We start from the raw sequence: 11,051 nt of genomic DNA, 5'->3' as shown, positions 1-11,051 counted from the left end.
GTTAGGGTTTATATTCCTGAAAGAATGCAAAGTACTGTACACCATCATTCCATCAAGGCATGCAGAAATGTGTTCTTGGTGTGAGCAGCCAAGCAGCCATTGCCTAACAGCCATGTCGCCTCTCATCCTAACCCGTGGTTACCCATGGTGGACGGCCGGCCGATGGTGCATCACGCAGACACAGGTGAAGGTGGAGAAATTGGCCTCGGAGATTTTGGTGGACGGCTCTCCTTTTTTAAGGGTGGTGATGGCAGACAGCTGGGTGATGAAGTAACTTGTGAAGGCGATGTGAGCTAGGTAGTGAGGGAGAGTCCTTCCAACCGAGCTCTCACCCTTTTCCATTAATTTCTCAATCAACGAAAATATATCAGTCTGAATCCAAGTTTTGTCAACTAGCCACTATCCAACAAAAGGAAACTAGACCGAACTGAGAAATGCAAAAGAAGAAACCCACTGCATGATGATCCTAGAGCGGACCACCCGCTGTGAGGCGAAAACCTGATGGCACTCACAAGCAACTGCCCAACTACTAAGAGATTCTATGATAAAACTACTGGATACCATGTGTGCAATGCAAAGACCAGACCGAGAAAATAGTACTGTAGCTTTACCGATGTGAGGTTAGTGGTAACTAGGGGGCAACGGGAAGGGTCCAAAACCGTCTTTCTGGGGTGGTCATCGCAGTTGCAGTCAGGCACAGACTTTGATCCATCCCCATTGAAAAGGGTTCCAAGTTAACTCACCTCATCACAGCTCTGTGAGCTATGGCCTCCCCCTAAACTAAAATAATGTAATAAACTGCAAACCTCCGTCCCCTCATTGTCAGAACCAGTCTATGTATAACTAGGCTGATAAAAAATAAAATCCTATGACCACACAGTTGATTTCATCAAATTATATTCCTGAGCTGATGCCCGAGATGATCTTCTGCGGCCGAGCTGAAGCGTGCATGCAGGTTTTCTTGCCTGTGCGTGCATGCAGCAGGTTGGCGCTGGACTGGATGGATCCTCTCGGCCGCAGGGGATCCCGGGCCGGGCCGGAGCGGGGCCCATGTGGATGTGGTGCGTGGCGGGGTTTGACCCACGGCGACTGAGCGCCGTGCCGTGCCGTGGCGTGCCTGAATCGGAAACGGGAGGAGGGAGCAGCGGCAGCGACTGTGTCAGGGTTCCCCTGCTCACCGACGCGCCGGGCCCGCATGCGACGCAACTCTGCGCCGTGGGCCCCTCCGCCGGTGAGCCCCCCACGTGTCCTCCCTCGGCCCATGGCCCCCCTCCATTCTGGTCATCTGTGATTCTGGGTGAAATGGTGCGTGGCGAGCGTGGGCTCGGCCTGCCACCTCGGCTCATGGACCCAAGCTGATTACCTAAGACTAGCAGCTGTAGACTCAAAAAAAAAAAAACCTAAATTAAAAACTACGACTAGCTGTTCATCAGTCCCTGAATTGAAGTGGGCTTCGATAGCCAACTAATATGCTTATCTTGATGTATTTGCGAGAAACATAGGTCAACATCGCTCCACGCGTATCCATGCAAATAGTAAACTAGAAAGATAACATATTTGATGTTTTGGGGTATTAAAGTTGGTCGACCATCCTATCTACTACTCTTGGGGCATTTTTCCATAGTGAAGAAAATACAATCCGGCGTAACTATTCAATAGTGGACCACAAAGTTTCAGGAAGAAATGACACCTCGGGGTATTCCGTGGTGAAGAAAATACAATCCGCTCGTAACTACTCGGTAGTGGAGTACGAAGTTTCATGAAGAAATGACAACTCGGGATTACGTAGTGAAGAAAATACAGGCGTAACTATTCTTTAAACAGTGTTTCTGAACATACCTTTGATTGTTATTTTTGCGTAGCATACCGTGGATGTCATTTCTTCGTGATGACTTCGTACGTAAGTACACTAGTAGACCATTGTATGTCAATTTTTTTCCTTCTGAATTTACTTTTCATAAGGGCTTCCCATGGAACCATGCCCCACTAATCCGTGTCCGAGCATATTTGTCCATACTCCATATATATACATCCTGGTCTTGATTTCCAGTGTGCATGTCGACCAATATTGTCACTTTGCCCTTTGTTTCATATATACCCACTGATTTAATTTGTCTGTTTTCCGTTACGGCTGCAGAGATTAATAGAATCTGCCTAGCTAGACATGTGTGAACAAGGCATATGATTTTCATAGCGGACTCGATCAGAAACGGCCGTCTTCTGCAAGTCACGATCTCCAACCAACCCAGAGACCCAGGCAGGCGGTCATGGCTGGGGTGCGTGCCACTGGGTGCTTGTGAGAGAGAGTGAGACCCATCGCCCATGGCCAGCTACATGTATGGCCATGGCGATGAGCAGTCCGCATTCTTGTCCGTGTCTTTGCCGTCCTGCTACTCCAGCAGTCCGCCCGCACGGTTCGTGCATGTTGCCGGTTCCTTCGCGCCGCTCCGCTCCAAGTGGCTTCAGAATTCTGCAGTGGTATTATTGTTTTCTTGGTGGGTTGGGAAGTGTGTGCTGCGCGCCAAGTTTTCTGCAGTCCAAGGAAGTTTGCTCACTCACCCGACCTCTGATTTTGTGCGTATCTTTTGTGGTTTCGAGGGAGGAGAAAATATGACGGCGTGTAGACGTACTGTACTTGCCTGTTTATAGTACGACTATACAATACTCTTGTGGTGTTCCAACCAACGGTCTCATGGTATATTTTCTTTAGAACCCATGAGTATGATATTTAACTTGACACGCTACCTTCGCCCCCAAAATACAAGCCGTATAAATCCAACGAGATCAAATATATAGAAGAAAAAATCAGTGACTATGATATTAAATAAATAGATCATGATATTGTTTATCTTAACAATTTTGTATATATACTTGCTGAAACTTAAAAAGTATTCACTTTTTAACTAAATTTATATGCTATCTATTTGGGGATGGAGGTAGTACATGCCATCGTAAGGGCATCTCCAGTTCTGACCATCAAACCATCCGCATCTGTCGCCGCAAACCATCCAACTTTCCATCGGTCCATGGACCTATTTGGACATTTGTTTTTATGTAAACCGGAAGCAAACTGAAGGGGGAGGGGGCCTTTGCAAGCGTCCGGACCGCTGCCACACATGCGTCTGATACACCGTTCCACCCAAAACTCTCTCCCGCGCCGACGGCCTCCGCAGCGCATTCATGCCGCTCGAAGAGTGCCAGTGCCGCATTCATGCTAGCCTAGAGCGTATATGACCTCTCCTGGTGTAGGCATCGAAGCGCCGTGTAGGGCGAGAGCGCCGCCCGTGCCACATCTAGGTCTCCGCATCTGTTCAATGCTGGAGAGCCGTGAGTGGATGGGACGGATATCTATCGCACTCAAGTTGGCAACCCATCTGTCTGCCTGCCGGCATTAAACATGCATGCCGGCCGAGAGACCCATTCTGTGAGGGCATTGACAACCCCCCCCCCTCCCGCGCTTGGTCTAGAACCCGCTATTTAAAAGAGGCCACACCCGGCACAAAACACACCACCGTCCCGCTTCACATCCTCCTCTGCGCACCACTTCCACCGTGATTGCGAGCTCTAGCGCGTTGTGCGAGAGCCTCTTGACGGAGCACAAGCACGAGCTGGGCGCCCCTGCGGCCGACTGGCAGGGCTGCCGTGCGAGGCGGTTATAGGACGCCCTGCCTGTCGGCTATCGGAGATTTTCAACAATGATTGGACGATGGAGGGGGCCTCTGACAACGAGTCGGTAGCCCTGCTCATGTCGTTCCATGCCGACTTGACCATTGAGCAGGTGCAGGCGCGCTTCAACACCGCAACGGGGAAGAAAGGCGGAGCCGCATTCGATGTCGGTGTTTCGACACGCACAAAAGCAGCCAGTACAACCTCTACCTCCTCGAGCAGCACCGGTTGGCGGAGGTCCAAGTTTACGGTGAACTCGCCAGCGAGGAGGCGTAGTGTCTATGTCAAATGAGAACCCCAACTTCATCGCATAGCAGAGTGCATTGTACAAGGCCGCACACGCTTGTGTCACTTGGTCTATTGTGTGTGTTTTTTTGGATTTCACACCTACTCGGTGCCGGTAGGATTATTCTCACATTCATGCGTGCATGCATGGCCCATTCAGTTCGATCAGCAACCAACAGCATCCAACACACCAAATGATAAGGGCATGTAGGGTACCATATGCATGTAGGTATGTGTGCAGCCATGAAATCGAACGTGCACGTACAAAGGTGGATCGAGACACAAGAGGCACTGGAGAAGTAGCAGTGCTCATGCATGCGTACACAAAAGCCAGACACTCCACATGCACAAAAGGGCTTCGCTTACTTGTCACCGCGACACCGCTGATGCATGCACCCTAGCTAGTACACTAGTTGTTGTTATCACCACGTGCAAGTATATATGTGTACGTACGTAGGAGCACCAAGATTGAAGATTGATGGATCGATGGGCCGAGGGTGGTAGGGAGTAGGAACGGACGGCACATCCCGAGCAGCCAAGAAATGCCATACGCATACGGCCATGCACCCATGGCCCCTTCTTCCTCTTGCATGTCCTAGCTAAGCTAGCCTGATTGTTCCTTACACATTCCTATCTCTCGCTTTCCCTGTGTTGTCTGTACCCCGCTACATAACTCTAGTCTAAGGGCATCTTCATCGCCGACCCTCAAAACGTACACACTTTTTGTTCATGGACGGACATTGATGATGGAGCCAACCTGTCCTCTAAACTTTCACCTATTTTTTTTAAGTCCACGAGCTGAACATTGCAACATATCAAATCATTGATGATTGATTTTTTCAAATGCGATAGTAGTTCTAATTTGAATATTACAATCCATCTAAGTTTTAAAATAAAATACTCCTCCGTTCCATAATATAGAGCGTATAAATTTTTCTGAAAGTCAAAATTTATAAGTTTTTTGACCAAGTTTATAGAGAAAACTATTCATATCTACAATACCAAATATATTGAAAAATATATATACGAAAATGAAACTACATCTTATGCTGAATCTAATGATATATGTTTGGCATTTTAGATGTTAAGCTTTTTATCTACAAACTTAGTCAAAGTTTGTGAGCATTGACTTATCAAAAAATATATTCTATACACACTACATTATAAAATGGAGGGAGTAGTCCAAAGTTGAATTCAACTAGCACATATGTTCTAGGTGTCCCCTTTAAGAACATCTACAAGCGCAAGTAGCTAATGTGATCCCCATACGCCCGAGGACGCGCCCGTGGACGGTGTCAGGCAGGTTCCCACCTGTCCCTCTCCACAACCACACTCCCCAAATCTCAATACCCAAATCCATGCAAACCCATGCAGGACGATCATACAATGCAAAATCATCATACATTCAACGATAGAAAGATATTGTAGCCCGAATAAACTCGGTACATGCCAAAATAAAATTTAATAGTTCATACATATATAAGCAATACACGAATGAATCAATGACTTCACTCCTTGCAGTCATTGATCCTCTTCTTCATGCGGAGCAACCACTGCCCCCCTTCCTCATCGAAGACGTTGATGTCCTGCAACATGATCCTCGACTCCCCCGTCTCTCTCGCAAGCCACAACCTCTCTTTCTCGAGCTCAAGACCACGCATTGTCACCGTTTGCTCAAGCTCCCATTTGGCAACATTCTCTTGCCTCTCTAATTGCACTTTGTTCTTCTCCAAGATCAACCTCTCCCGGTCCAACTCCATCTTCTCCCTTTGCACATCAATGAACATCTTGTACCTCTTCTCCTTCTTCACCTCCTTAGCATAAAAAATGCCCGTCCAAGTGGCAGACATGTTGCTTGCCGCACCTTCATGCGCCACCCTCTCCTTCTCCCACTTGTTCCCCATCACTTGCTGCTGTTGGTTGCAAGTCCGCCACACCATTTTCTTGTTATCCTTTCTCATCCAATCCAATTTATTGAGCCGAGCTCGACCCGTCGTTTTTCTTTATCTTCTTCGCCCGATGCATTTCGTGCTCCGGCGAGTCGGCCATCATGTCCACGTCAGGAACAACTTGCGAAAATCTCAAATCCGGGATGCCCCTCCACTAGGAGGGCGAAATGGAGTCGGTCAATGATGAAAAATTGTTGTTTGTCTCCATGGCCATGACCAATAGATTGGCCTGTATCGCGTCCATTCCTCAGCGGTGGCCACCAAGGCCGGGTCCTCAGTTGCCTTCGCCGCCGCTATCTTCTATGCTGCCTCATGCTCGCGCTGCCTATGGCAGCACTCCTTTCTGGCAAGGTTCTCCGTCTTGAGAGTGTTCGTCGCTTAGCTGGGAACGGCGAGCAAGTGAGGGGTGGGCGGCTGCACGGAGGTGGGAGAAATGGAGGATGGGAGGAAGGAGTTCCGTCCATGCGAAGAACTAGTTAATTTTCATAGGATTTGGGATGGGTTCGCCTCGACAGAGCCTACATCAGAGCCTCCCCATATCCACCCTAGATATGGGCCGGATATGAGGAGTGTTGGTCAGTCCAGGCGTTTGGGAAGGATTTGTGCAGTCCGGTTGGGTGGCGTTTTTTCGTCCTTTCACTAACCGGGCGACCCATCCGCGCGTTTGGGGCGAGTATGGGGGGCGGTTGTAGATGCTCTAACCGCCCACAAATGCTCAACTAAATCTTCCTTGAGCTGCACATGAGTTGCTCGATGCCGAATTTGTTGATGCATATGAACAAACCCATTAAACGTGGCTGGATTCTGATGTGGAAGTTGGATATGATCACCCATGTTCTCAAATATTAGACATGTGACAACATTTCACCTCATCCTCCACTATCATGTTGTGCATTTGTTGACGTCCCTATCATCCACAACAAGTTGTGCATGATCGCACAACATGTCATCACCTCCCACAACATCTTCGGATCTCATTTTTTAGCAGGTCCATGAACAACTGCAGGACGGGCCTCGAGCACTCCAAATGCCCTCTCCACATCCGTTCTAACTCCATCTTGTCTCGGGCATGTGAGATCTTTTTTGACCAACAGGATCAGAGATGGTCTTGACGAAGATAACCCACGGAGGAAGGATACCATGAAATAGATAGTAGCCCATGTTGTACTGATGCCTATTGATAGTATAGTTGAAAGGCGGAGATTGCCCTTCAGTCAACTTAGCAAGCAATGAACACTGCTGCAACATGTTGATGTCATTGTGAGACCTTGACATTGCCAAAGAAAGCGTGTCAAATTCAGAGGTCATCTGATTCAATTGCTTCAATAATTACGGTGGCCTTCTTAATATGACCCCGATATTGCCCTTGTAGAGCTTTTGGGCTGTTCTTCCATTTTCAGTGCATGCAGTCAAGAGATCCAAGCAAACCTGGTCACCCTCTTACTTCACACACTACCAAGAGCTTCTGAATTGTGCAACAGTTGGTTCTCTCAAGTAACGAGGTTCAAACCCCTTGATCAAAGCAGTAGAAAAATTGACCATGGCGTCTCCGTATATGCTCTTAGACATCCGAAACTGCTCATCCCAAGAATCTACGGTCAGGCCATATGCAAGCATCGACAATGCCGCCATGCACTTCTTGTAACCAGAGAATCCAATCCTTCGTATGATATCCTTCTTCAAGCCAAAATAGTCATCATAAGACCAAGCGACATTGTAGAGGTGATCAAAGATATTTTTTCGCACCTGAAAGCGCCGACTAAAATTGTCCACTAATCGAGGCAAAGTAGTCGTCCATCAGCGTCAAATGCCCCCGTGCCCTATTCTGATTCAACATCTGATGCCCCTTGATCAATCTCTTGAAATTGTGAACATGCTCTTCTGCATGCCCCGCGTCTGGAAGGTCCGCCTGCATCATCGCTATTTAATCTGCATAATCGTCCTCTCAGTTGAGTCATCACACATATCAACGTAGTGCTTGTATATGTACTCCGTGTCCAAATCTATTGCTTCAAACAAGGGTCACAAAAATTAGCACGGACATTTCATCAAACACTTACCCGTGGTGACCCCCGTATGGGGGATGGTACCTACGCAGCAGACGGATGAGAGGTGTGGACCGACGGCGAAGGACAAGCGGCGTTCTGACTGTGTGTAATTGTGGAGGTCGCAGAGCTCCTCGAAGGGCTTGGCGGGCATCCGGTTGGTAGAGCGGCAGCGGTTGCGAGGGAGGTAGGAAATGCAGAGAAAGAGGGACCATAGAGACGTGGGGTTCGGACGGTATTTTGGGTGGGATTTTGGATGGGCCGGGGGAGTTAAAATCCTACATGATGGCGGTCTGGACTCCCACAAAGCCCTATTTTACTTTTGGTTTGTGGGAAAACGAAAAATCGACTGATTCATGGACCAATACAAAGCAGCATTGGATGACAAACTGCGTCTAAACAACGAGTTCGCTTAAAGATACCCTAATGGTAATGCTAGCAACCAGTACCAATTAGCTATAGCCTAGAGCTATAATTTGCTCGAAGAACCAAGATTCGCCGGAGTTGTTGGCTGGGAGAAAAACATCTCTCTAGGCTCTAGATAGCTAGCTAGCGTGGTGTGGGCACACATAGCACTTGAGCGTTGTGATTACTAATGGTGCTTTGTAGCTAGCCGGCTTGCTAATTTGTCTCCTCTCTCTCCTATCTGTTTCTCTCTCTCTCTCTCTGTAGGAGGCTGGAAGGTGGTGGATGCAAGCGTCCAAACACGTCAAAAGGTGGCCGGCCGGACCGACCAAAACCGCCGCGGTTTCGGCCGGATAGCGCCATACCGCCGGCTTTTCCCTTGTCTCATCCTCCCCGCGCTGCGCCCACAATATTTCTCTCTCTCTGTGTCTTATCTGTTTTTATTATGTCGCTCTTTCATCGGGAGCCGTGGGAGATCCCGGCAGGCTTTTCTCTCATCGATCCTTTTTTTTTTTGGTTTTTGATTCTCTCATCGATCCATGCACCCGTTTCTGCACTGGTCGACGTAAAGCCTTTGTTTGTGTTTGCTGGGAACTGGGCTTCGCTGGGCGGGCCCGGGCACGGGCAAAAACCGTATGTAGTATGTACCCAGCCTCACTGCCAACATTTATACGTACGCTCGCTCCCGATATAGACAGCTAAACTAAAAAAAAAACTGAACTTCTTTTATGTGCCCGTGCTAGTGCTTGCTGTTCGTGGTTTTTTTTAATGAACAAAATTTGTACTTTCTTTATGAAAAAGGAAAAAATCACCGTCCAAAAAGACTAAAAACTAAATAAATAAGGCACCTGACTTGGTTTTCAACACAGTTTGTGATACTTGTTTTGTCCACATATATTTCAAGGTAACCAAGTGTACCAGTGGCCGAGCCAGAAATTTTGTGAAGCCTGGGCGAGTTTAAGCCTAAGAGCAACTCCAACGGGTCGACCCAAACGGACGGCGTTTTTATCCGTCTTTTGTTCGTTTGGGTCGGCCGTCTGCCCGCCGTCCGCCCTCTTTTACTTTTGGGTCGGAAGTGCGCCCAACGGGCTGATCCATTTCATGACCGCGCGCGTTTAAGATCATGCCGTCGCCCTGGTTTTGGCGCTCCAGCGCGCGGGAAAGGTTCGCGCGCGGGGGGATAGCCGCCGCTGGTTTTGGCGCTCCACCGCGCGGGAAAGGTTCGCGCGCGCTGCGGCCGGCGCTCGGTATAAAGAAGGCGCTCCCTCCACACTCTGTCCGCCGCCCACTCTCGCCGCCTCTGCGCCACCATGTCGATCCGCCGCCTGAGCGCTTCGGATTTTTGCGGAGTCCGCGAGCGCCGCTCCGGCGCCTTCTCCTTCGAGATCTGGTTTCGTGAGAAACGTCTCATCCTCGGCACCTTCGACACCGCAAAGGAGGCGACCCGTGCGCACGACGCGGCGGCGTGGCGCCTCCTGAGGCCTCGTCGGGATATGAATTTTCCCAACATGTCGAGCCAGCGGGCGCAGGATCTGACGCCTCTCCCGCGGCTTTTCACCAACGAGGATCGTCGTGTCCACCGAAGGCGGCAGCGTCGCCTCGCCATCGCAGAGAAGGACGTGGAAGCCTTGGTGGTGTGGCGAGGAGGCTTCCCGCAGGATGTCGTCGACGAGTGCCAGTTCTACAAGTAATTGAGGTTGGAGAGGGACGCGAGGAGGAGGGAGCGAGCCATCTATCGGGAGGACAAGCATTCGCGGAAGCAGGCAGCTCAATTGAAACTGAAGCTACGACAAACGTCGGGTTGGGACATTGAAGACGAGCAGCTTGCTGACGCCTACATTCAGACGTCGGAGGAGGACATTACCGAGTCGGAGTCAGAAAGCGACGAGTAGTAGTCTTTTTCTTTTATCTGTGTACGCTAGAACTATCTATGTATCCATTTTAATCTGAAAATATGGCCGGCGGCGTCGGCGACGTAGCAGGCGGGCGAGGGTGTGAATTCAATGTGCCACCGACCAGCGGGCTCGGTGAGGAAAGAGGGCGAGCGCGCGCGCGTCCGTCTTGTGTCCGCGCCGACACAAATCAGGCTCAAAAATGGACCGGGAATGGGTCGGCAGGCGGATGAAAGCGGACGCGCGTCCGTTTGGGTCGGCGCGTTGGGCCGGCTTTTGTCCGCGCCGACCCAAACGGACGGCCGCAGACGAAATGGGTCGCCCCATTGAAGTTGCTCTAAGTGTCTAATAAAAAACCAGAAACGAGTGTTCGGATACATAATATATAAAATAGCATCAAACTTTCAAATCATGAATCCACATTAATAATGTAGTGAAAATATAACCATATTAATCACACAAATGTAATTTGATAGTGAAATAATATATAATATACCAAAATTTAGTTTCATAAACCAAAATATACTTGATACTTGATACCTTAAGTGATAGAACTGGGGCCACATAGAACCAAACTCATCATATTACTCACAAAAGTATAGCTGTCCAAATTATCATCCAAACATCCTAGCATAGACAAGATGACAAAAAAATGGATTTTAATATTCACATAAATCAAGTGTTGTGATTTGCGAATATATTTAAGAAAAACACGAGGCAATACGAGATGATGGTTGTGGCTCTACTTCTATTTGTGGGTGCACACCATGCACACTTTCTGCCAAAACCTCCTCATCTCTCAAATTTAA

At 48.8% G+C, this 11,051-nt stretch overlaps 1 protein-coding gene across 1 annotated transcript; it reads left to right on the top strand.

Moving 5' to 3' along the window:
* Positions 1-9,660: 9,660 nt before the first annotated feature.
* LOC147962348 (ethylene-responsive transcription factor 3-like) lies at positions 9,661-10,041 on the top strand. The gene has a single exon (XM_087534160.1). It carries the CDS (start codon positions 9,661-9,663, stop codon positions 10,039-10,041), a length of 381 nt encoding a protein of 126 aa, XP_087390286.1.
* The last annotated feature ends 1,010 nt before the right edge of the window (positions 10,042-11,051 follow it).

Source organism: Triticum urartu, chromosome 7A (genome assembly GCF_056163025.1).
Source record: "Triticum urartu cultivar PI428250 chromosome 7A, HENAU_Tu73, whole genome shotgun sequence".
Lineage (NCBI taxonomy): Eukaryota > Viridiplantae > Streptophyta > Magnoliopsida > Poales > Poaceae > Triticum > Triticum urartu.
Note: the sequence above shows the minus strand (reverse complement) of the source record. Positions and strands in the feature narration are given on the sequence as shown.